The sequence below is a fragment of the Mus pahari genome, chromosome 7 (assembly GCF_900095145.1).
Source record: "Mus pahari chromosome 7, PAHARI_EIJ_v1.1, whole genome shotgun sequence".
NCBI lineage: Eukaryota > Metazoa > Chordata > Mammalia > Rodentia > Muridae > Mus > Mus pahari.
The window spans coordinates 76,808,567-76,835,332 of NC_034596.1; the positions used below are offsets into that span (position 1 = coordinate 76,808,567).

At 45.6% G+C, this 26,766-nt stretch overlaps 1 protein-coding gene across 1 annotated transcript in view; it reads left to right on the plus strand.

The window, feature by feature from the left end:
- Nucleotides 1–1,538: 1,538 nt before the first annotated feature.
- Nucleotides 1,539–26,766, plus strand: part of Ttc9 (tetratricopeptide repeat domain 9) — a 36,585-nt gene continuing 11,357 nt past the window's right edge. The window contains exon 1 of the mRNA XM_021202329.2: nt 1,539–2,066. Within this exon, the coding sequence (XP_021057988.1) occupies nt 1,670–2,066 (397 nt within the window). The 5' untranslated portion in view covers nt 1,539–1,669. The remainder of the gene's footprint in view (nt 2,067–26,766) is intronic.

Sequence of the window (26,766 nt, forward strand, 5' to 3'; positions counted from 1 at the left end):
TTCTATACTTTCCTAAACTTCTAGTGCAGAACAGCAGGTGTGTCTGGTAGCCATATTATTACTGTCAATCATGTTAAAGTGCAACTTCTGGGTCAGTGGGCTGGCAATTTTGCACCCAGAGCACTTCTCGAAGGCTCATCAGTGATGTTGATTCTGCGGGTCCAAAGCCTGAGTAGGAAGTTCTCACAGCACTGTCTCTGAGCATCTCTTGGAGCTCCAGAAGCACAGATTGCTGGATCCAAGGCTGCGGTTCTGTTTTAGACAATCTGGACTATGACCTTAGAGTTTGCATATAATAATTTCCGGAAGATGTCGATGCTGTGGATCTGGGAACCACCCTTTGAAAATCACAACATTAGAGCATCTTTTCTTTCCCTTAATATCACTAAAAATGTATTTATCCTCTTCATTGCCTGTAAACTCAAATCCAAACGCTTCATCCAGAACCCCCTGGAATTCCTCCTAGATATCTCTCACTTGGAAAGCCATAAAGTCAAGCCATTAGGCCTTGAATATGTCTGAGGTGTCAAACATTACAGCTCCGAGAGCTTTCCTAGCTTTGGCTGATAGTGCCACTTTCCCATACCCATCCTTTGGGGTCTTCAAATGTTATTACCCCATAAGGACTTCCCAGGGCTCCCAGGGCTTTCTGTGATTGCTAGTGGGAATTGTATCTTCCAACAGTAAACTGGGTTCTTTTGGGGGGGGGGTGTAACTTGCCTATTTTCATCTGCCTGTGTGTGGCTCAGCCAATCTCCTGCATTCAGCTGACACTCTCACTGACAGAGGGAAAGAATGAAAGAAAGAAGGAGCCTCCCCAGGAAGGGCACGGAACTGTCCAGTAATGAAAACTGGAACCCTGTGCCCGCCAATCCTGATGACCAACAGTAACAGGTGTTTCCATCTCCGCTTCTGTGATTCATTCTGTATAGCTGCGCACGCACATAGCGTAAGCACACACAGTCTCCCCGAATACAACGCCAGGCACGCAGACGTGCACCCAGTGTCCTGGGCGCCCGGGAGACACACCTCAGCGACAACCTGGATCCACAAAAGCAAGGTTCTGCCACCTAAAATAGTAATGTCTTACTGCAGACAAAACAAGCAGTGGCTCTTGCTTATTTTCCTTGCTCCCTGGCGCACCTTTCTCTCTAGTCCTAAAGAAAGCTATTGAGGTGACTCCCCCCACCCCTTCCTAGTCCTCCCCATACACACGCACCCCTCCCCCATAGCTTCTTTTGGCCACGGCGCGCCTCGGGAGGCTGGATGAATGGGAACCAGGGGGCCCTCTTTGTCGCTAATCCTCCCCTCCTTTGAGCAAACCCAGCTTCTTCCGGGTCAGCGACAATCACCACCACCCCAGTCCGGCCCGCTGTCCCCTGCACCACGGCCAGGCTCGCACAGGGTCCGGTAGCCCGCGGGGACAGGTTGCGGAGCAGAAAAGGGCGGGGACGAGGGCGGGCGCCGAGGGAGCGGGGGAGGGAGCTGGGAGGGGAGCGATCGCAGGAGGAGGGAGCTGCCTCGGGCGGCTGGCGACGAGGATGGGAGTGCGGGGCAAGCGCGCGGCGCCCAGGGTCACGGCCGCGGCTGAGTCTGCGGGGCGCGAAGCCAGCGCTCGGCGCTTTTAAAGCCCGGATCGCGACGCGCTCGAGGCGCGGGCGGCGGCCGGATGGAGAGGAAGGGCTTGGCGGCCCGATCCTCGGGGAACCCTAGCCCGCCCGCGCTGGGTGAGGGACCGCGGCCCGTGCCTCCACCGTGTGTCCCGAGCGGCGGAGGAGCCACGGAGAGGGGTCAGGCTGGAGCGGCGGCCGAGCCGGCGGAGCTTATCCGGCGCGCTCACGAGTTCAAGAGCCAAGGGGCGCAGTGCTACAAGGACAAGAAATTCCGCGAAGCCATCGGCAAATACCACCGGGCGTTGCTGGAGCTGAAGGGATTGCTGCCGCCACAAGGGGAGCGGGACGCACGGCCAGCCTCCCCGGCAGGGGTTCCCAAATCCAGCCGCCTCTCGGAGGAGCAGAGCAAGACAGTTGAAGCCATTGAGATCGACTGTTACAACAGCCTGGCAGGTAAGCCGCGCCCCGCCGCCCCCCCCCCCCCCGCTCCTTCCCCGGGCCTCCAGGGGCCCCGCCCGGCCACGCGTCCAGTCCCCAGCTTTTGCGACCTAGTCTCTCTGGGTCCCAGAGCGCCGTTGAGGCACACCGCGGTGCAGACTCCCTCCCGTGACAGTGGTGCTCTGGGGAGATCTGGGAGGGAGGCGCTTGAGAAAAAGTGTGACTTTCAAGATGATGCCTTCCAAAGGCCGTAGTCATCTCCAGTCTCTTCCCTTGCAAACGTGGTAAATCTTGACTATAAATGACCGGGCAGACAGAGGGCGACCCAGCGGGCCTGTCAGCGACTGCTACTGCTCACTGCTCACTTGGGTTCAAACTGAAGAGATAGAAGAACCCAGGTATGCCGCACAAGCCATAGGCTCTAAGGCTAGCTCATGCACCTGTCTGTCCCACTCAGGTGTCGCTGGCTCCAAAGTTGACCTATGTCTTCCCTTAAGTAACCAGGTGGAAACAGGCCTTCCCTCAAGTTCTTCTGCCCCAGTAGCAAAGGAGATTTCTTTTTTCAGGATGTCCTGAGTAAAATGGATTCCAAAATGTTACTTTCTTCTCTCCGGGTCATGCTCCAGCAGTCTAAAGGCTCTGAGTTCATGGTGGGTCCTTAGCCCTGCTGAATTCTTAGTCTCCTGCCTAAGGCTCTTCTGTTGGGCTGAAGATGTACTTCCACAGTGTGCTTTAGGGATGAGGCTCTGTGTGTGTGTGTGTGTGTGTGTGTGTGTGTGTGTGTGTGTGTGCATTATAGAAAATGTAAAGTCTGTAAAACAGGAAAACGCTGAGGCTTTCGAAGGACTTCCTGCGAAACGTGGCAAACAGCGGTATAAACAACTGCTTCACAGTGACTAAATCACCCTCTGCTTCTCCCACCCAGTGTGTAGGGTCTGGGGCACAGTCAAACCTCTCTGTTAGGATAAATGGCATTTCTTCATTTCTAACCTTGGAAGTTGCTTGAACTGAGTATGGCCTGTTAGAGGGTGGTGATGGTGATGGATGTGTTAGAGGGTGGTGATGGATGCATCGGGAGGTTGAAAAGCTACCACTATGGTCCATTCAGAAATGTAGATCTGCTGTGTTCCCTTTGGGCATTGAGCACCAGCCCCCCCCCCTCCCGTGTTGCCATGTTTGAGGTCATCTTTAGGCAAGTGCTCTTCCCCTGTGCTGCCATGCCTCTATCAGGGGGTCATCTTTACTAGGGTGAAACCCAGCCTGGGAAGACACAGTGTGAGGTAGCTTACACATGTTAAGAATTACACATGTAAACCAAGGGCAGTTACAGAGATGGTGACATTGGTCCTGGTATTACAAATAACGGCACCAGAGAAAATAATGACACAGAAGGATGGAATAAGTGAATCCATAAAAGGATCCTTGATTCCTCTGGTTTCCCGTAAGGATTTGGCCACTGCCCCGATGAACAGTTAAAGGGCAGAGCCTGTGAGGGCAGAGGAAGAGGCACTCAGGGTGGCTAATGCGGTGATTTGGGAGTGGTAATGGAGCCTGCCTCCAGTATTACCCGTGGGTGTTCTAGGACTACATTTACCCCAGGATTCTGGCTACCGGCCCATGAATAGCTAGCACTGCCTGCCCTCCACCCCACAAGTGGCTGCATTTCCATGGTGAAACCCAAAGTGTGTCCTTGGTCGGGCCTGCCCAGTCAGAGAAGGACGGAGGTGTGGTCCATCTCTCCTTCTGTCCCCACCACACGAATACTTAGGAAAACTTCACTGGTGACAGAATGGAAATAAACCCAGAGGGCTTTCCCTTCTGCTGCCTGCTCTGGAGCTCATCACTTATGAACATTAATAATGTAGCATATGGGGCTGGCGAGATGGCTCAACGGGTAAGAGCACTGACTGCTCTTCCAAAGGTCCTGAGTTCAAATCCCAGCAACCACATGGTGGCTCACAACCACCCACAATGAGATCTGATGCCCTTTTCTGGTGTGTCTGAAGACAGCTACAATGTGCTTACACATAATAAATAAATTAATTTAAAAAAAAAAGAAATAAAATCTTAAAAAAAAAAATAATGTAGCATATGTGCAGGTAGGTACGTTACATGCACTTTTGCTTTTCTGAGACAGGGTTCACTGTGTAACCCTGACTGGCCTGCATCACCATGTCCAGCATATATATATATATATATATATATATATATATATATATATACACACATACACATATGCATATACATAAATGCAATATGAATATTTGCATACATATATATACATATATGCAATCTGAAGGAAATATGGCCATTCCCCTTGTAGAGGACACTCCCAAGGCTCCAGAGCCATCCCTCTCCATCACAGCTTGATGCAGAAAATCAGCATCGTCTGTGTCTCTTCTGCTACCACGTACCCAGACTCAGGTGGGCTCTCAAACGCCACATCTCAAAATTCTTTGGGGGTGCCCTCGGCCCGGGTAACTAGGAAGGAAAAACATACAGTAACCCGACTCAAGGCTCTGAGAGGACTCACATAGGTCTCACACAGAATGTGAGAGATGACCAGCTGGCCAGTTCTGACAAAGTTAAAGTCCACAACCTGTGTGGAAAATTCGGCACGTGACAGGAAAGCTCCACCCAGAAATCACTTTGGTGAGAAACTTGACATTGCTGTCAAATCAGTTACCAGTCTCCCAGAAGTCCCACCTAGTAGCAAATAATCCTTTCTCATGGGATTATCAAAGTAGTAGAAACCTATATCGATGTTTTCTTCTAGAAAACAGCAAAAAATTTAGAGAAATGCAGAATGACCTCTAACTCCTCCACCTAAAGAGATCTGTGTTTAACCTGGTTGTACGAACACCTTTAATCCCAGCACTCAGGAGGCAGAGGCAGGCGGATCTCTGAGTCCGTGGCCAGCCTGGTCTACAGAGTAAATTCCAGGATAGTCAGGGCCACAGAGAGAAACCTTGTCTCAAAAAAAGACCAAACAAACAAATTAACAAACAAAAACAAAAACCAAAAATCAAAAAAGAAATCTGTATTGAATGTGTATATGGTATGGTGTTGTTGTTGTTATTGTTGTTGTTAGTTGTGGTGGTGGTGGTGGTGATGTGTGTGTGTGTGTGTGTGTGTGTGTGTGTGTGTGTGTTTACAAAGCAAGGGTCCTTGTCCTCCTATATATGCAGTCACATGTCCTGCTTTTAACCCCACTTACATTGTGTCAAAAAGAATTTATACACGTCATTAAAATATTTCATGAAGATTATTTTAAATGTAAAATAAGAAATGTAAGTGTGCCAGGCACAGTAGCACATGTCTTTAATCCCAGCACCTGGGAGGCAGAGGCAGGCAGATCTCTGTAAGTTCAGGACCAGCCTGGTCTACAGAGTGAGTTCTAGGATAGCCAGGGCCACATAAAGAAACCCTGTCTCAAAAAAAACTTAAAAAAAAATTAAGTGTGCGTTTTCAGTTATGTTTGGATAGAAAGAAAAATGATTTGTGTTGTTTTAGTTAGGGCTAGCACAGTCCAGCCTGGTTCATGAAATGCCCTCTCCCCTGAGTGCTGGCTGGCAGGAAAGAGATGGGCAAGACCAGATTCATCCTGGCAGAAAAGCAGGTGACTTCCATTGGGGTTTTGTTGACACCTGGGCAGCCTGGTGATATGGTTCTTACAGCACTGTCTTTCCACATAAAGCCATATGTAGAGATAGAGGCTTGGCATTGGGAAAGAACTTAGAATAACCCAGAAATACCTAGAGAATTAGGCTGTGTTGCTAAGGGCTGCTATTCTCCAAACACGAGGCTGAGGTAAGGCTTCCGGAGAAACTGTAAGCTCATGAGCTCTCCTGATCTATCTATAACCCCCTGCAAGTAATAGCCAGGGGCTTCCAGGAAGCAGTAGGAGGTGTTAGTCTAACACCCTTTCGAATGTCCTCAGGAGCCCAAGAAGGGTGCGCAGACAGTCTGCAAATGGTGCCAGGCTATTGTCTGTTCTGATCAGATTTCATTTTTTTCAGGAGGACTCTGGCTAGCTGCGCAGGACTAATAGATGGGGATTTTGCATGACTTGTTTTCTGGGAGATTAAAGGGATAGTATTTTCTTCTTTCAGCATTTTAATAGGCAAGACAGTCTAACCTGTCCAGGAAGACTGAGGAATCTGAGCCTTACAGGCCACAGAGCATGCGTCTGAGTGATGAGTGGGTCTTACTGACCTGAACAAGACATGAGGCTCTCCTGGGGCCTTGGTACCTGTGAAGGGTAGAATATTTCCTTTTGGAGCTTTGGGGTCTGAGTCAAGGGGTGTGGCTACCAAGATGCACCACACATTGCTTTGTTGATATTTTTAAGTGATGCCCAAGGTTTAAATGGCAGCAGTGGGGATAGGTGCCATGGGCTCCAAAGGCTAGGAACGTGTGCTCCTCATGACCTGCAACAAACACCATTTTGTTCTATTGCCATTTTCTATCTAGAGTTATGTTTGGGAGATTTCCTTTGTCTTAGCAAAGGATCGACAGAATCAGATTGGTCTCAGCTGAAGCCCCCAGTATAAAAGTATGATGAGGCTTAGGAACAGCGTCATACCAAGAGAAGTCCTGGGATAGTGTCCTCTGAAACTAGCTTCATTGGTCTTAATAGACATGTCTTGAACTCATAGATCAGGACTGGTCATAATCTTCAGAGCTGTCTTAGATTTTTGTCAGGTTGATTCAAGCCAGGATCATTTGGAAAGAGGGAACTTCAGTTGAGCAAATACAGCCCCCCCCCTCCATCAGATTGGCCTATAGGCAAATCTCAGAGGCATTTTCTGTATATGATTGATGTGGGAGGGCCTAGCCCATACTGGTCCTAGATAGGCAAATCACAAAGAGCCAGCCAGTCAGCAATGCCCCTCCGTGGCCTTCGATTCAGCTCCTGCCGTCAGGCTCCCGTATGAGTGCCTGCTCTGACTTCCTTTCACGGTGGACTGTGATTGGGATGAGTTGGCCCAAATGAACCTCTTTCGGGCTGCCAACCCCAAGTGGCAATTGGTTGTGCTTCTCTATCACAGCAATAGAAACTTAACTAAGACAAGAGCCTAGCACAGCATGGAAATATGAACTTTGTTCAAAAAAGCAGGGAAGTCATATCTCTAAAGATCCCAAAATGTAAAACTCCTACCTGGGACATAGCTGCTACCCAGAACTTAGAAGATTAAAGCAAAAGAGTCATGAATTTAACTCTACATAGTGAGTTTAAGACCAGGCAGCCTCGTCTACATGGTGAGTTCAGGGCTAACCAGTATGGTCTACATAGTGATTTCAAGCTGCACTGTCTCAAAACCAACTCAACCAGAATGAAGAAGAGATAAAACTTTTCCTTTTTTTTTTTTTTTTCATGGTTGCTCTCTCTGACATGGTCTTCTTTTGTTTCTTTCATTCTTTTCTTTTTTTCCTTTTAATTTGCTATTCAGTGTCATTACAAGTAAAGAAAATCAAATTTTTATATTGGAATGAACTTTACTATTCATCTGTGTTTTGTGCAATGCCAGTTTTAAATGAGAATATGACTATTTAACTTGCATGTGGAATCAAAAATTACACAATTCATATTTTGTAGTTCCTACATGCATACATAATGTATTCCTACTGGAAGAGTGGAAATACTGCACAAATGAACTGTTTTTATTTAACTTCTTTATATGCATATTTTATATGCAGATGCCATATGTGCATTTTCTACAGGGCTTTCTGATAAGTGAGGAGAGAAGAAGGAACCATGGGTCACTCTATTCTTTCCTTTGTGCCAGTTCTAGCATAAGTGATTGGCTTATGCCAGAGAACCAACAGAAATAAGGGATATGATCTGGTTCTATGGGATATTTGGGTTACTTACGCCCTAACACCTTCGAATTTGAAGAAGTTTCTGGTTTAAGAGTGTGGCTTCTTGGGTCCGCTAATGTGTCCACTTCATTATAGACATGACCCCTTTACCTACTCTCATTGAACTCTGTGTCGTGGATCTGCCATAAGTCTGTGCTTGCAGGATATTGTGAATTCAAATGTGAATGGGGCTTCAAAGAGCAGTACTGCACTTATCTTACACACATGTTATATGCTGCCATCAGACTTCACCTACAGCAACACAAGAATATAAAAACAAGTACTGAATGCTTTCAAGCAAGGGCCCAGGCAGCTTCATAAGTGGTCTGTCTCTGAAAGCACCCCTAAATGAGTCTGTGGGAGAGGACTGAATGGATACATCTAAGTATACAAAATTGGGTGCAGACTCTGAGATGAAGTCTAAAAAGAAAGGATATTCAGCAAAAAGTGTGGTGGAACCAGCAGCCTAGCATAGAGGTGCAGGGATCACAAATTCAAAAATGGAAAGATGAAGGAGTTCAGAGACAAGGGACAAACAATTACCTGGTGGCCAGAAGATGAGACTTGGCATGAGAAATGGGGAAAGGAGAGGGAGGGAAGGGAGACTCAAAGCTACTGGGACCTGGGGTTATTGCATGGATAGTGTTATTAGACAATATACCATGAAGTCCTTATAAATGTAGCTTCTAAAATCATCTTCCAAGGAAAGATGGGAGAGTAAGTCACAGAACACACTCAGGGAAGACACTGGGAAGGAAGAACAGTCTGGCCTTGGGCTTTCAGCACAGTTTCTAAAGTAGGCGCTTACTCTGCCTCCAGGGGGTGTACATCAGGCAGCCTTGAAACTCTGGAAGGTGTCTTAAAATCAGATTCCCTACAGTCCAAATGCTCAAGAAAATCTGTGAAAGATGCAAAGATCTGGCTGCTGCACAGACAGGAAGAAACACCAGGATGTGGAAGAGCCTGATGCTGCTCCGGGCATGTTAAGGTTGGGCACCAGCACCACACGGGATGGCCTCTCTGCCCTGTACTCACTCTCACCAGGCTCTTCCAGGATGGAAACTGGTTGTCTTAACCAACCAACCCAACACTTCCTGATTCTCTTTGGAGATCCATGTATCTTTGAAACAGTTTCATATTTCTGCTCAGATAATAACTGTGGCTTAGTCTCAATCACAACACAGTAACATGTACCCTAGCCCAGACAAGGGCTTCAGACATAAAAAAAAAAAACAAAAAAAAAAAACAAAAAACAAAGATGTAGGTGGAGGGCTGGCTCAGCTGTCAAGAGCATGTCTTACTCTTGAAGATCTGAGTTTGGTTCCCAGCACCACAATTTGCGTGGCTCACAACTTCTTATAACTTCAGCTCTGCAGGGATCTGACATCTCCGAACTCTGTGGGCTCCCGCACATACCCACCAGAGACACATAATTAAACAATAACAAAAATACATCTTTTTAAAAAGTGCCATAAAAGAGTTGAATTTTTCTGATGAGGTCCATGTGGACTTCAAATTGCTCATAGCAATGTGAGGTTCATTACATATTGTATATCTTGTTCATTTATATTTTCATATCATCGTTGAAGAAGAATCATGTTCAATAGGACCCAAACCAATAGTTCTCATTTAAAAACAATAGTAAGTTGTCAGGGAGAGTTGGCTTAAGCCAGAGAAGCTCGTGTTAGAATGTGTCCAGGTCATCTCTCCATCTGTCCATATTTCTGCCAAGGGGACTTTACAAATATTTTAGGTTTATTTATTTAGGCACCCAAATGACAGGCAGAATTTACAGAGGATACTTGGGGAGAAAAATGTTTCCCATCTACAGTACTTCCATGTATAAAGCACAAGTATAAATTAGTATTAACTAGCAGGCTCAAGAATTGTGTAAGATAAGAATTTATGATTGCAGATTGGTATATGAGTTTTCTGGTCTGCATCACAAATTTTCCATTTGGCTTATTTAGTCATGTCCAGTGATAGGGAAAGTCATCTTAAATGAGCCTTGTAGCAAACACCACTAGGAAGACAACAGCCATGCTAATAACAGTAACTAGTAGCAGAGACAGAAAAGATTCGCATAAGCCTGGCACGCAGTCCGCGGTCCACAAATGTGTTTGAGAAGACTGAAATGCTTATGTCTTGTGTATCTGTCCTGCCTTAAGGAACCAAATTACCCAACTGTTCACTTACTGAACTCTGTTGGGTACCAGTTATGTGGTAGATCCTGGGCTTAGGGGTCTGCAGCAGTCAATATGAAGTGAAGTTTCCCCTTTCAATGAACTCACATGTATATTCCGCTTTGATCTGTACAACTTTAGAAGACAGAAAACTCAGACTTGGAACAATTAAATCATTTTCCCTTGGCCACATAGCAACCTGGAATTTATCTGTCATCCCAAAGCCTGCCATTTTAGCCATCCATGCCACATGGCTTCGGTATTAAAATGGGTCTTCTTGGAATTTCCATCAGTCCATCTGTTTTCCTCTTTTGCGACGACACTGACTACATTGCATTGGTGTTAGAAAGATAAGCTTTGACGTTTCCAGGGCAAACTCCCATGTCCATCCTTTAGTCATTTCTCCCAGAATTTAAGCATTACACTTGTGCCTCATGGGATCCCATTTCATGCCGGTCCTGAGAGGTGACAAGGAGAGCCCTGGCCTCTGTGGCCAAGCAGAGCTGGTGTGTTAGTGATTTTTTCATGCTGTGACAGAATATGTGGCAGGAACAAATTAAGAAAGGAAGGATTGAGTAGGGTTCACAGTCCATCACGCCTGGGAAGGCATCACTACAGGAGTGCTTTGTGGCTGAGGCAGTGACTGGCTAGAGGACCCGCCGTTAGGAAGAATGCTCAGGCAGGAAGTAGGGCTATATCTCATAAGCCCTGTTCTTGCTGCCCTGTGTCTGCCAGCCGCCTTCCAACCTCCCCAAGCAGAGACAACCAAAAAAAAAGACAAACTTCAAATAACTGAGCCTGTGGGAACATTTCCCATCAAAACCATAAAAGCCTACTACCCTCCCATGTCAAAGGTGACCTGGGTTTGTCCGGTCAGAGAAGAATAAGTCTGTATGTGGAACTGTTTAAAGAGCATAGAGACTCCGAAGCCCACCCTGCCCCCTCCTCTCAGCTTCCTGCCTGCTCTGGGGGATGTGGCTCCAGTCACAAGTTTTGAGAAGTATAAGTGGACGTGTTAAGAGTAGGTGTTCACTTCCGACGTAGAAGAAAGCACCTGCTGGGGAAGGTGCAGGGTGTTTTCTCTGAGGGCGGAGATGTCACTTGCTCTCTTTATACACCCCCATCTTTAGGAGCACATGCAGAAGCCTGGTGTGATGCAAAGAGACCTGGGCTTCAGTTCTGTCTCCTACTTGCTGTGTGCCTCAAGCCTAGGAACTTTACCTTTTGAGTTATGGGTTTCTAGTTCATGGAAAACAAGGGTTGGATTCTGGGATCTCTGAAGCCCCCTTTCCAGTCTCTTAAAGATACATTTCAAAAACTTACACAAAAAGGCACAGCGCAGAGCAGCACTTCCTATGACGTCCTCCGTTTAAATATTCAAGAGGCAATAACGGTGTTAAGTTTGAGATTACATGAAATCATAGCAAAGCTCACCTTTGGAAAAAAAGAGGAACTTCAGACAAAGGACAGACAGACAAGGAGCTCAGCTTTTTACATAAAATCTCTCTTATTGGATTTTCTAACTAGATGCTTCATAACTTTTTTAAAAAGAAAAATGATGACATTAGTTTTCTGGGTAGAGAAATTATGAGTTTGTTTGTTTGTTTGTTTGTTTGCTTTCCTTACATTGACTCCAAAGTAACCCAACATACAAACACATTTTTCCATATTACTCTAGGAATCAGCTATGTCTTGTCATTGTCAGACAGTAACATCAGAGATGTCAAACAAATTATCCCATATTTTCTCTTTATGTCCCTGATAGGATCCAGTTTACATACAGAGCTCAATCCAGGCACCATGGTACCTCTCAGAGTAGGGAGATGCCACACATTAGCATCAATTTGGGTCTGGTGGGCTAAGACAGGGAAGAGTAGGGTCAGGCTTGTGACATAAGTTGGTCCTGAATGTTACTGCTCTGTCATTTGGGAAGGGGAGTAGGGTGACCAGTTAGGATTCTTGTCTGGGAAATCTTGCCTGCTGCTGGCTTCAACAGAGCAGCAGGAGCACCAGGAAGAAGCCTGCTCATTCAATTGATCTTTACTGGACACCTGCTGTGGCTCTTCACCACCCAAACTTGAACCACTCTGTTCTCAGAATGTCCTGTGGGGGCCAGTCTTTGAGACCAGGCTCTGCTGAAAACCAGTTCATCAATATTAGGTAGAGGCTCAGTTTGTGCGTGTGTGTGTGTGTGTGTGTGTGTGTGTGTGTAGTGTGTATGTATCAGGCAATTTCCCTCCAAGTCCCCTTTTGGGAGCATGAAACCACTAGGATTTTAAGGGCTTTTAGCCATTTTCCTACCTCATCCTTTATGTCTGGGAATGGCCAGAGCTGGGGAGGGAAATGAGAGACAAGCTCTCTTTTATTCTGGTTTACTCATCTCTGCTGGCACGTGCTCATTCAAAGGGCTCCACTGAGGTTGCCAGGCAACCCTTGCAACTTTGAGAAGGCCAAGGGACTTCATCATCTCCTAGGATGTTAGAGGAATGTGTGTGGCTCTGAGAGGATGGTGGGTTGAGAAGGGGTTAAAGACAATAGAAACTTCTCTGTGGATCCCAGCATCCACTGGTGACCTGAAAGAGCACATATTGATGCTGTATCTGCCATGATTAGTCAAAAATACTGACATTTGACTCTAACTGCACAGTCATTCAGCACTAGAAATTGCCGCCACCACCCCCTGGGAGGGGGGGGCAGGGAAAGAAACAAAAAGCTTTAGAGACAAGCTGGCAAGGGCAAGAGTTTCGGGGAATAGATGTCGGCCAAATTCTCACATCTTACAAAGAAGCCACCCTTGGCAAAAAGCTGAATAGTCTTGGGGAGTCTGAAAGTTTTGGTCATACTAAGGCAAAACTGAGCTCTTTTCTCTAGGGGACCGTCACCTCCAGAGTGTAGAGACCATAGAACTATTAGGAATTTGAGTGGAGTCTTCTCTGACTCCTGTATAGGGAGGACTGTGTGCCCGTGTGTGCTCAGAAAGGGGAAAGGAAGAGATGAGACGCAGAGGAAAGCCCCAGCTGTGCAGCAGGCCCTCAGAAATGCACAGGGTAGAATAGTGGAGGAGAATCTTTGCATAGTGTAAGGATCTGAGCTTGACCATCAACTCTGGACAGATCCCAACCCTGTGAACTACTTTGTTCATTAATGCATGGAGTTAAGATATAGACCACAGAGGAATACCATATGATCAACTGGTACAGGCACACATACCCAGTACAGTGCTTGACATATAGAAGATGATTTAAATGACAGTTATGTGCAGGGGTGGTTATATTAATGACAGCAGGGGGAGGCATATGGGAGGAGATAAGGAGGATGTGGCAAAGGAGGCTCTACGAACATGGGAAGGATACAGGAGAGCACTAAGGACAAAGGAAGGGTCATAGGTCATGAATGTTTCACCCGCACTAAGCAGCCGTGGGCTAGGATAGGTGAATGAGATGTATCCAACACCCTTGGTGTAGATGTAGGGAGGCTGAGTGAAGGAAAAGTTGACCAGATGTTCTCTAGAGAGTCAAGTGAGTTCTATCAGGACACTTCCCTAGACCCAAAAGGTTAAGAACCTGTGCCCCATCCCAACTTCTCATGATTAAGGAATCCATTCAGGCAACACAAAGAAACTGCTTGATAGGCACGGGGTTGGGGAGGAAATGGTTCAGTCGGCAAAATACGTGTTACCACAAGCTTAAATCCCAGAGTTCAGATACCCAGCACCCACATAAATGTTGGGCAGGAATGGTGGCACATCTGTAAAGCCCAGCCCTTGAGGTGAAGACAAGAGTATTCCCAGAACAAGAATCCTGCTTAGACTAGCTGAATCATGAGCTCTTGGGTCAAGAAAGAGGCCTTGCCTCCATGTCTGTGGTGGAGAGAGACAGAGGAGACAGCAAAGTCAACCTCTGGCTTCTGTAACCCATGTACGTATTTCACACACGCGCGCGCGCACATCCCCCCCGCCCCCCCCCCACAGATAGACAAAAATAAAAAGGGAAAAGAACTGCTGGATGTTTGACAGCCGTGGACTCCAGGCTGACCCCGTGTAAGTGAATGAGGCCCAGTTAGATGTATCTGAATGTGTTTCTCCTCTCCACCTTCCATCCTCTGCCCCAGGGTTCCCCAGGTTCTTTCTTTGAATTGACCAAGCAGGGAAAGAACGACAGGCCAAGGTGGGTACAAATAAGACCTGACCCCAAGCCGGTCTGAGAGCAAGGACTTGATGAGAGAATATACTTACTGTGATCATTCGGGTCCCCGTAGGTCCCATATAGCTTAACAAGAAATGGAATGCGTTGATGGAGTGGGATGGGGCAGGGGCCACAGAAGAAGTCACAAGACAGATGCTGCCCATTTCTACAGTGTCATGCAGGCACCTAGAGCCCAGAGCTCCTCCTAAGCTGTGGATGGAAACAGCTCTGGCGTGGCTGGGTACCCGGGGAGTGAGAGGATAGTGATGTGAGAATCCCTGTGGATGTCCTCTCAGGTGTCCCAAGAGCAGAATGTCCCCAGTCATCTCTTCTCCACACGAGTCCCAAACCCAGACAGCTCTGTCTGTGTAGCAACTCCCCTCTCTCTAACAGAATATAGACCGGTGTTTGTTTTTTCTTCATGTTTTGTCTTAATGTTTTTTAATTATAAAGTAAAACATTGTAGCAGTCAAAGTTGTTGAAAAGTACAAGAAGTTATGACAATCAATAAACAAACAAACAGATAAAAACAGTTGTCAGCCATGTCACTTCATAATTTGCCTTTCTCCAGTTTGTGAAGGAATGAAGTTGGTCTGCTTTGACTCTTACAGACCCCATGGGGTGCTGCTCAGTCCCCCTCTGTGTCACCAATGGCAGCCCAGTTCTTCCTGCCACCTCCTTTCATACCACTACATTAGTCTGTTGATTTAATACAGGTTTTTACTGGAGGTGACGGGATGCATAAGGAGAAAGACTTATTAAAGCTCATCAACCGGGGCTGGAGAGATGGCTCAGCGGTTAAGAGCACTGAGTGTTCTTCTGAAGGTCCTGAGTTCAAATCCCAGCAACCTCATGGTGGCTCACAACCATCTGTAATGGGATCTGATGCCCTCTTCTGGGGTGTCTGAAGACACCTACAGCGTACTTAGATATAATAAATAAATAAATAAATAAATAAATAAATAAATAAAAAGCTTATCACAATCAGGAATTAATCACTAGACCCTTACTTTGTTGGCAGGTTCCATTTTCCTTCTTCAATGGTTATCACTCTTTTCCCTCATTTCCATGTCAGCCTCCCCCACTCCAACACTCCCCCTTCCTGTCATTACATGTGCAGAGCAATTTGTCTGGATTTTGTCCACTTAATTTACCCAGCACCCACCTCCAAGCTTCCCCATGTCCCCCCCCCCCCCAGGCAGCTGCTGAAGATACTCCTCTGCAGGGGGTGAGGTGGATAGTTTCTTGCTTGCAGGGAGGGGCATTTTTTTTTTTTTTAAGTCATTTGGTGTGTAAATGTTTGCACTCCCACTCTATTTTTTCCATCAGTATTTTCTTTTCCATTGAGAATAGTTTAGCCATTAAATTTTATTATTCTGTACACTGTTCCAGTTGCAGGAGCTTGCCATTATTCATTTAGCTACTAGTCAGCATTTTGGTTATTTTAACAATCTGCTCTGATACTGTGCTGCCAGAGAGGGTGGGCATGGCTCTTCCTGTTACAGTTGTGCCTGTTAACCCACCCTAAGCATCTGATAACGCAGTGGAAGGCTAGTGGGAGAGTGGATGGGGCAGAAGAGATGTCACTGGGGTTACAAAGGGTGGCAGGAAGGCTTTCGGTACAGAAAGGTTTGGCTTGTTGTTGTTGTTGTTGTTTTGTCAGCCTTAGTTACTGTTGTATGGTTGTGACGAGCGAGACACCATGACCAAGGAAACTCTTAAAAAGGACAATATTTAATCAGGGCTGTCTTACAGTTTCAGAGGATTAGTCCCTTATTATCATGGTGGGAAGCATGGCTGCATACATGCAGGCATGGTGCTGGAGCTGGAGCTGAGAACTTTACATCCTGATCTGAAGGCAGCAGGCAGAGAACAAAGGCTTCTTTGTCCTTTCTGTAGGCAGCCACAGGAAGGTAGGTGGGTCTTCTGACCTCAGGTGACCTGAGCCTATGGGGGGAGGGGACATTCTCACCCAAACCTCCACAATCTCCAAAGAGAACAGGATGAGAAGTTAACTTCTGATTTCTCCCCTTCCTTGGCTCAGGGTCAGACTGAGATGTGTTCTCAGCAGCGCTGACAAGGGAAAGATGGTAGGTAGCACGCGGGTTTATCCTGAGTTCTTTTGGTGACTGTATGTCATCACATAGCAAACAACCAAACTGACATCCCCGAGACCCTGCTTCCAGACAGAAGAAGACTCAGCACACACATCCTGTCATCCTTTATCCCTCCACTGCCTTCTGTATCACATCAAGATCAAGAGTGAGTTTTGGGGACCATGATGGTGATAACTTGAAAGAGAGCTGACATCGCAGCCCAGTAGTGCCTTTCTCCTTGGAAGTAGCAGGAGAGATGTGTACCAAAGGCTGAACTGACCTGGGGACCCAGCTTCAGCTGTCTTCAGTGGGTGCCCGTATCCCATAAATGACAGCTGATATATGCCTTCAGCTTAGAGGATGTTAAACTGCCTTCCCACCTTGGCTCCTTCACCTGCTCTTTAATGGCTACCCCACCATCCTCCAAATCTTGATGGGTGGGGATTGTTTCGATGCCCTACCAGATGGCAAAAAATCTACAGATCAAGTCCCTTATACAAAGTCGTATTTGCCTGTAACCTGCATACATCCTCCTGTGTATTTTACATCATCTCTAGATTACCCGCATGACCTAAAAATTGCGTTTGCTATTCGGATGGCTGTCATAAATACTGTCTTAGAGGATGACAAGAAAGAGTCTGCTCAATACAGATGCAGTTTTTCCTCCTTTCCCCCCCCCCCAAATATGTTTGACTGACAGTTGGCTGGATCTACATACACATGCAGATCTGCAGTGTGAAGGGACTGTTTGCCAGCAAAGTGGATATGAATAAAACCTTGAAGAAAGCAATATCTTTTCAGTGCTTTCCCATAATCCCCAGTGCAAGCCATGAAGGGCGGGTCCACATTGAATAGCTTTACCGAGGGCATCTGTCTAGGATCCACAGTGATAGTGAGAGGTACCATGAAGCACCCCAGCACTGGGACATCCAGTCGGAGGCTTCAGAGATAGGAAATGGCAGGTTAGTGAAGGCAAAGGAGGCACATTCCAAAGAAAGTGGGACAGAAACAAGGAAAACAAAAGAAACACTTAGCAGGACTTATATCAGCTCCCATGGGAGCCTGTGGTCATCAGTATAAGTAGGAGACCCAAGATTTGTGGTGACGGAATAAAGATTTACCCCCTCGAGATAAATCTGCCAAGTGCATCCTGAATGTGGGAGTGGCAGGTGAGTGGGAGACTCCTCTGTCTGCTTATCGGGAAGGGAACATATTTTTGAGAACAAAGACACAGCTACTTGGAGGGTACTGGCTCCCATCTGGCCACCCTCCTGCTCACAGTCATTTTCCACTCTCTAATCTTGGAAGAAGAAGCCTTTGGAGAATAGCAACACCAGGTCCCACTCCTGTGGGTGTGACCCCGGGAGTAAGTTATCCCAACTGTCTCCCTAGTAATGGAGTGCAGGGCTTAGAAAGTCACTCAGGGGAGCCACTTGGCAGTTGATGGCCGCCAGGAGAGGGAGAGTCAGCTTTCTTTAGGAGTGTGGCCACTGTGAGGTTGTCCATGCCCCAGCTCTACACCCATGAGCGCGCAGACAGAACTAATGGGACTCAGTGGGTTCGGAGGGAGATGTAGGACTGAGGGGTGAGTGTGATCAAGATACATTGTATAAATGCAAGAAAATTTTCATGGAACAAATAAAAAACCTTGAGTTCTTTTCATTGGCAACAATTAGAAAAAATCACTTGACTCCCAGAGCCCCAGCTTCTGGAAGCAGAGCCAATGATACCTGCTAGATTATACTATTACTAAGGGAGACGACCATGACAGGTACTGGGTGAGGAATTTAAAATGCCTTAGAGACACTTGTCTGGAAAAGCAAAAGAGACATACATTGTGAACACCTGAAGACATGGGTGTCTCCTGACTTAGGATGAAGTACACTGTTACATAAAGTACATTGTTAGTAACTAAAAGGACCCACTTGATGACCACATCTGTAGTCATAATTTCAGTGAAAAGAGATTTCCCGGAACACGTATTACAAACCTTATCAATAGGCAAGAGTATGTTATAATCAATAGACTTTTTAAAAGTCATACTTTCTCAGTAAGCCATTAATAGAAATGGAGAAAGGGTACCTGATCATTAAAAAGCCATCCTCAAGAATCTAAAACTCACTTTGCACTTAGGAGCAAGAAACTGAAGGGATGTTTCTCTGTTATGTCCTAGGAATTGAACTCTTGTATGTTTGTTCATGAGCATTAAAGATGGAAATAACTATTCTTGTCAGTTTTACCCATAATAACTCATAATTCATAAACATTATGATGGCAAAACCATTCTGTACCTTCATTTTAACAGAGTATAAATAGATAGCTCAGGTGTCTCGATAATAAATGATTAACAGTGGTACACCCACATCATACAATACTATTCACAAATGAAACAGAGCGAACTGTTGATACATGCAACAGTTTGGATCTCAAGGGAATTATGTTGGCTAAAAATAATTCTAAAACATTTTATACCACATTATTCCCTCTTCTGCCCCCCCCCCATCTCTTTCTCTTGTTTACTTTGTTTTATAAGAGAGGATTTCTCTATGTAGCCTGGGCTGCCTTTGAACTCACAGTGTTTCCTGTGAACCCGCAGTCCTCCTACCACTAAATCCCGAATTCTAGGGCTAGGACATGCACCACCATCCCCAACCCATAGAACAATTTTGAAACAACAACATTTAAAACACAGAGAACAGATTGACAGCTAGCTTCTGGGGAGAAAGGGCAGGGGGAAGGTCGATGTGTTTATAAAAGACGACTGATGGGAAGGTCTGGGATCCAAGCCCGGACTGACAATAGCGTAAACTGTAACCCTGATTCCAACACTTTACTTGGTGGCCTTGGGCAAGCGACTCAACTTCCTCGTGCCTCTGATTCCTCATCTGAAATATGAACAAAATGTGAGAACATACCTTGCAGGCAGTTGTCAAGAGTAACTCGGGTCAGTGCTTAGAAAGCAGGTCTAGCTGTTTATGCTCGCTCCAGATTCCCCACACCTGTGCTGACTGACTCCCAAGAGGTACCTGGGCACTGGCCACTGATGCGCAGCTGGATCCTTCTGATCTCACCATGCAGCACCTTGTCCTGACCCTTTTCTATCCCTCTGTCTAGGTTCCCTCATTCCAGCAAGAAATCTCAAGTCACCAGGAGAAATAGTCAGGATGCCCTGATTTCACAGTCTGTCTGAGAACAAGTGTTTGTCTCTACATGATAATATCCCAGCTCTAGAACTTGGCCATCTGACAACTCTGCCCTTTGGCTAGTCCTGGAGTACCTAATGACTGTCCTGGGATTAACAGCTGCAAGATTCTTAAACAGGAATCTGGGGCCTGGAGAGATGGTTCAGCACTGCCTGCTCTTCCAGAGAACTCAAGTTTAGTTTCTTGCATCCATGTAGGTGGATTATAGCAATTCCAGGTCCACGTGATCCAGTGCGCTTTTCTGACCTCCATAGGTACACATAAGGTGTGCACACATAGGATAATAAATATTTTTTTTTTAAAGAAAGAAACACAGATTTGTAATCTCAGTTATTCAGGAGGCTGAGGCAGAGGGGATCACAGGTTCAAGGCAACCCCAGGTAATTTAGAGAGATTGCATCTAGAAATAAAGATTTTAAAAATGAGAACAATGTTGTCATGGATGTAGGGAGGGGACACTCGGTCACCACTGGTGGGAGTGCAAACTGGCATTGTTTGAAGTATTGAAGGTTCCACAAAAAGCTAGAAATAGATCCACCACAGATAGGATCTAGCTAAACTACTGTTTTGTATATACCTAAAGGACTCTATATCCTGCTATAGACATGCTCATCCCCTATCACTGCTCTATTCACAACAGCACAACCAGGAAATGGAAACAGAATGTCTATCCACCGGTGGATAGATCATGAAGATATGGTACATTTACACAATGGAGTATTACTCAGCTATTAAGAAAAACAAAATTATGAAATTCACAGGTAAATGGAACTGGAAATAGCCATTCTGAGTGAGGTAACCCAGACCCAGAAAGGCAAAGGTTGCATGTTTTCTCTCATTGTGAATGCTAGCTTTGAATCTTCAGGGCATGTTTGTGTGTGTGTGTGTGTGTGTGTGTGTGTGTATTGGAATACCTATAGGGGTCAGAAAATTAGTACAGAGATGTGGAGAGGGTATTGCAAAAGAAAAAAAAGGAGATAAAACATTGTGGTATAAAGTGTTAAAGAGGAATAACAGAACAGAAACAATTAACTTGGAGTAGGGTGTGGGAGGGTATAGTAAGGGAAGGAATGGGAAGGAATAAAGAATACCAAAGACCTTAAGAAAAAACCATTTGGAAACCTACTCCTGGTGATGCTTCCTAAGATATATACATACACATATGTAAAATGTTTACATGGAGCTACGCTATAATGGGGCAACACTTTCCCTACTCCATATCACAGGCTAACAGATAAAAATCCCAGCTCCAGAAATGGAGTTACCTCTTTTGAAGTTATTGGCCAGTGGGTTTGGATGTACCCCTTGAAACATTGTAGCCAGTCTTTGGCTACATTGTGGATTCTTCTTTCTTTTCCCTTCCTCCATTCTTTTTCCACCCTTTCAACTCTCCATACTAGATCTGAGAGGAGACAGGAGGTGACCTTATCATTACTACTTCCTGCTGATTAGAGTGTTGAATTTCTTGAGGCAACTTTGATCTTAGCCAGCAGGATACCTAATTTCTTCTTCTTTCTTCTTTGCACATGATTGTTTAACAAACCATGACCAACATCAAATAACCAACAACCTACCAACAACAACCAACCATCCACAAGTGCCTCTCAGGGCCCTAGAATTTCTATACCCTCAGAAAAGTCCTCAGAATTCCCAGTATCACACAGTCTCAGAAACTATCTGCTACTGGCAAAATCACACCCCTGTTACAGCACCAGGCAAAACACAGTCAGCTGCTGTGGGTGGTCTGTAGCAGCCCCATAGCCCACACCTGGGATTAAAGTGAAAACATATTTAATAATATTTCTTTGTTTTTCAAAGAAACCAAACCTCCAAAATTGTCACTACAGGCTATTGTCATGGCTCTTGGTTACCACTCTTCAGAATTTGACATTGGGACCTTGCTATTGAATGCACCAGTACTTGAAGCATAGAACACGGAGAAATTAAGCTGGAACTCACCTGCAAATTTTATACCTACTGGCTAGTTTTTATAGTTCTGGAAGGTGTTACACACACTACCAGAAGAGTAACCATCAGACTCACCCAGATGTAAACCTGAAAGCTGTAATAATGACCAGCCTGGCAAGATACACTCACTGGTTCACTGATGGCAAGAATGCTATGGGAGTAACCAGCTATTTTCTGCAATGACAAAAAGCCTGTTCCGCAAGATGAAACCCATTCATAGAACTTTGATCTGGGTCAAGAACCTGTGGCTAAACATGCCACAAGCCCTTCAGGAGAATCTACTACTATTCTTCTGCTAAATGGGCATAGCATTAAGGCAGCTCCTGATAATTTATCTTTAAACCCATCTCCAACTCTGATCAGAGGAGTTTCTTTATGTAGTAGACAGTGAGAAGCCAAGACCACAACTGGTCAAGGTGCAGAGAATGAAATCTTGAGGAATTCTCAGCCCTAAATGGGACAGCTATACCCTCTCCTCCCAGGGCTCATGGGTTACCATAGAAGAGGGGATCAGAAAGACTTTTGTAAAAGGCAGAGGTGATGACTGACTATAAGGACACAGTGTTTTCCAGACACAGCAGGGCAGCAACACAGATACACTCACAATGATTTCCACAGCTGACACAAGAGCTGTGCAAACTCAAGTCAGACAAATCCCCAGCATGGAGAGAGGAGTGGGCTATAAAGTCTCACCTCTAACTGAGAAGCTATTGGAAACTGATAGCTGCTGGGAGAGGGAGAATCCATTTTCTTTAAGGGCATGACCCCTAGCAGACTGACTGAATGGGAGTGGACAGTCACAGAATCGTATATGGGAAGCACAAATTGAACTTGGTGGATTAAGAGAGAGAGAGACAACCGGGGACTGGACCACTAACCAAAGAGTACTCAAAGAGGGACCCATGGCTCCGGCCACATATGTGGCAGAGGATGGCCTTGTTGGACATCATTGGGAGAAGAAGCCCTTAGGCCCAAAGGTGTTCAATGCCCCAGTGTAGAGGAATGCCAGGGCAGGAAGATGGAAGTGGGTGGTGGATGGGGGAGCACTTTCACAGAGGCAGGGGGAGGGGGGATGGGATAGGGGGGTTCCGAAGGGGAGGCATGAAAAGGGGAAAACATTTGAAATGTAAGTAAAGAAAATATCCAATAAAAAAGAAAAAGAAGGAAAGAAAGAAAGAAAGAAAAAAAGAAAGAAAGAAAGAAAGAAAGAAAGAAAGAAAGAAAGAAAGAAAGAAAGAAAGAAAGAAAGAAATTTAAAAGAGAGAGACACAGAGGTGGGTGAGTGGGAAAGTGGGTGTACCTATGCAATGAGTTTGGGTAATAGGGATGAATATTAACAAAATACACTGTATAAACATGTCAAAAAAACTAATAAAAGATCAGAAAAATAAATAAATAAAAGGAGGACAGTCAGAAGGTAAGCTTCTTTAGCATGACTGAGGTTCAGTTCCCAGTAATGCAAACATCAAGGTGAAAAGAAAAGTATGGTTCTCCAGTGCTAGAAATCGGGGTGCACAGCTAGAGGACCCTACAGTCCTTGGGGTCCTGTGTATGGTACAGGGATCCCCATATTAAAGAAGCCTCTAGGAGTGATTTTAGGAGAAACACTCTCAAGACTGGGTTTCTCTAGATTTCAGAGCTAGCACTTGAGTGACATCCCCCCCCCCCCCGTTAACAATCCTACTAGGAAAGCCAGCTACCAACCACAACTAACGTCCTGTTAACAACCCTACAAGGAAAACCAGCTACCAACCACAACTAACCTCCCTATTTACCATTTTTTTCAACCCCAAGAGACTGAGAGATGAGGTGTCTTCACCCAGTATACAGAGCGAATTATTGTGCTGGGGACACTGTAGTCTTCTAACTCGGACAACTTAACTCCTGCTAAAATATTTCCTCTGCCTTCATAGGCTCACGTGCTACACAGAGCTGGGGACCAACCTATTCAGATCCTGCGTCCAGTGAATTGTCATTTTTGTTTACTCCAGCCCCAAAGCTGTCAGCCAGCTGGAACGTGCAGTCCAGTTAAGACAGGGAAAGAGGCTGAGGACAGGCTCAGCAGAGTCTGAGGTTTTGTCATGTGAAGGGTGAAAGTTGCCCCAGGCTCATCTGGAAGAGAGAAAATAGACCCAGAACTTTCTATCTCCCTCCCCGCTCCCATCTTCTCTTCCTGGCTTCACAGTGTCTTTTAAAATTCCTTTCTGTATTTACCAAACCCAATGAGGAAAACACACCACTGGGAAGAAAATTAGCAAGGAAAGCAAGGATCAAGTCTTGATTTGGGAAGCGACTGGAACAGATGGGACTCTGTCCATAGCAGACCATGAATCAAAAAACGAGAAGCCAAAAATTTGTAAATGGAGAAGAGAAAATTGGCACTTTTGTGGAAAGGTGAAGCCATGGTTTGTGACCTATTCTCAAGAGTGCTCTGTTGTAACTGTGTGTCAGGGGGACTCAGGATAGAAGTTTCTGTAATCCATGTGCACATTCATGGGTAGACCATATTTGTAAGTGGCTTCCTTAAGAAACAATATTAGTGAGAACGGGTGTTGGTTCCAGCACTACACAGCACATTGTCTACATACAGGTGATGTCATTTTATCAAGAGTGCTCACGGGCATTATTAACCCATTGAGCACAGAGGGATGGCCCAGGACAATTTGATAAAGTTGCTCAAGGCCCCTGATGGTAAGTAGCAGAGCTCAGACTCCAATCCAGAACTGCGTGTCCAGACCTGGGACTGATACTCAGCCTGGGTACCTCAGAGCCATTGTCATCTATATCAGTCATTAACTCTTCCGAATGTCACCTCTGTCCGGATCCTTCACTCTTTCCGCTTTACTACTGTGCCAATGGTCCTTGAAATACATTTAGGAACATGTCAAACGACTTGATGAATTGGATAAAAATCCCCCTCCCCCAAGTATGTAACGGCTGCTCCTGGGCCTCCTTGTGGGAAGGTAGCCTTGCTTCTCTAGGACTGTATTAAATTGCCTCAACTTGGAGGACTGAAAGTCAAGAAGACAGAGCACCCCAGCACTCTGGAGGCTGAGTCCGAGGTCAGGAGGCCAGCAGGGATAGTTCCTCCTGAAGGTTGAGAAATAAATGGTTATCTAAGTACCTGGTAGCCTCAGGGATCACTGTGTCTCTTCCTGTGGCCTCTCTCCATCCAAGTCTCTCTATCCATCCATGCTTCCCCCTTTCATAGAGACATCTGGATGAAGGCCTACTCCAACACATCCTCTTAAAAAAATTATAATTGGGCTGGTGAGATGGCTCAGTGGGTAAGAGCACCCGACTGCTCTTCCGAAGGTCCAGAGTTCAAATCCCAGCAACCACATGGTGGCTCACAACCACCCATAACGAGATCTGACACCCTCTTCTAGAGTGTCTGAAGACAGCTACAGTGTACTTACATATAATAAATAAATAAATCTTGAAAAAAAATTATAATTATATCATTCTATACCCCCCTTCCCTCCAGTCCCTCTCATGCCCTCCCTCAAACTCATGGCCTCTTTTTCTTTAATTATTATTTTTATGTATTCGTATGTAAATAAATATATAGACAAAACCTGCTGAGTTTGTTTAGCATTACTTGTATGCATATGTTTCTAAAGGCTCCACTGCTTAATATTGGATAATCAATTAGAGGGCTCACCCCTGGGCATGATTAGTTAATTCTTCCTCTTTCAGAGTTCTTAATTGCTTGCCACTCTTTATTGAGGGGTGGACCCTTGAGGGTTTCCCTCATCCGTACTGGGATGTTAACTAGTGTTGGAACTGTTCAGGTCATGTGCATGCAGCCATATTATTGAGATTTCATGAATGAAGCTTCCCGATTAGATCTATAAGGCTCATGATCCCAGCACGCTTCCTGGTCCTCCAGTTCTTACAATTTCTTCCCTGATGGTTCCCTGAGCCTTGGGGGTAGGGATTGTGTTGTAGATGTATCAACTGGGGCTGTGTTCCACATGGTCAGTGGTTCTCTACATTTTAACCAGTTATGGCTTTCTGTAATGGTCTCCAATGACCTTCTCTTGATTAAATCAGCACAGGGGTTTGTTGTGTGTGTGTGTGTGTGTGTGTGTGTGTGTGTGTTGCTTTGTTTTTTAGTTTTGGCTTTTAATCTCTAAATAAGATCACATTCACTGAGGATTATGACTCTTACATGTGCTTCGGGAGGACATACGACAACTCAGCGTAGAGAAGCAGCTAAGGAGAATGGGCCCCTTCTCCTGCCCAACCCCATGTGGCTCCTTCCTTCCCATGCAGTTCCTGCTTCCCTTCTGTTCACTGGGTAAGAGCGCACTAGTGAGTCAGCTGTAAGAAAAAGTCCGTGACTGCATGAACTTGTTCTTCCTCTCCTTTGGGTTCTCTTCATCTTGTGCCAGTTGATGGCATCTTGCCCAGGCAGTTGCTATGCCCTGGATGCACCAGAAAAAAACAGCAACAGAACAGGTGCCAGAATCAGAGAAGATCCTGTCACTGGCGTTGTAGCCTGAGGCCTCAGTGTGGTTGCCCTGGGGAATGTCACTTAAGGTTTTCTGTGTCCATGGGTGTGCCTGAAGCTCCTGGAGCCACCAAACTCTCTAATCTTTATGAACATATACGCCTTTGTGGAGCTGAAATAGCCTGCCAACCCTTTTCATAAAATCATATCCAACCACCCAAGTTGTCAGTTCCAGAGGAATCTGTGATCGGAGTGGTCGGAAACTTACAGCCTTCACCCTGTAAATCACACCAGCTCCTACGGCCACCACCAATCAGACCAGGCAGAGTGTCCCTTCCGGCAGAGTGTCCCTTCTGGTTCTTCTGAAGCGAGAATGAAGCTTATCTTAATTCCTCTAGTCTTTGTTGCCTAAGCAACTCCAGGCGTGTTCATTCAGACTTCTCAGAAGACTTAGAAATCAGAAAACTAGTGACGTGTTTTCAAGGAGGCTCTCAAGAGATGGTTGTTGCAGAGCTTGGGCCCGTCATCATGTGTCCAGTGCGGACACATCTCCCACCACGCAACTCATTTACTCTCAAATAACTACCTCTTCAGAGGCCAGGCTAAAATCACTGTGCTGTTCCCAGGAAGCAGCTGTGTATCCAGTCAGTCCCAAGACTTACATTAAGAATGGAAAAGAAAGAAAGAAAGAAAGAAAGAAAGAAAGAAAGAAAGAAAGAAAGAAAGAAAGAAAGGAAGGAAGGAAGGAAGGAAGGAAGGAAGG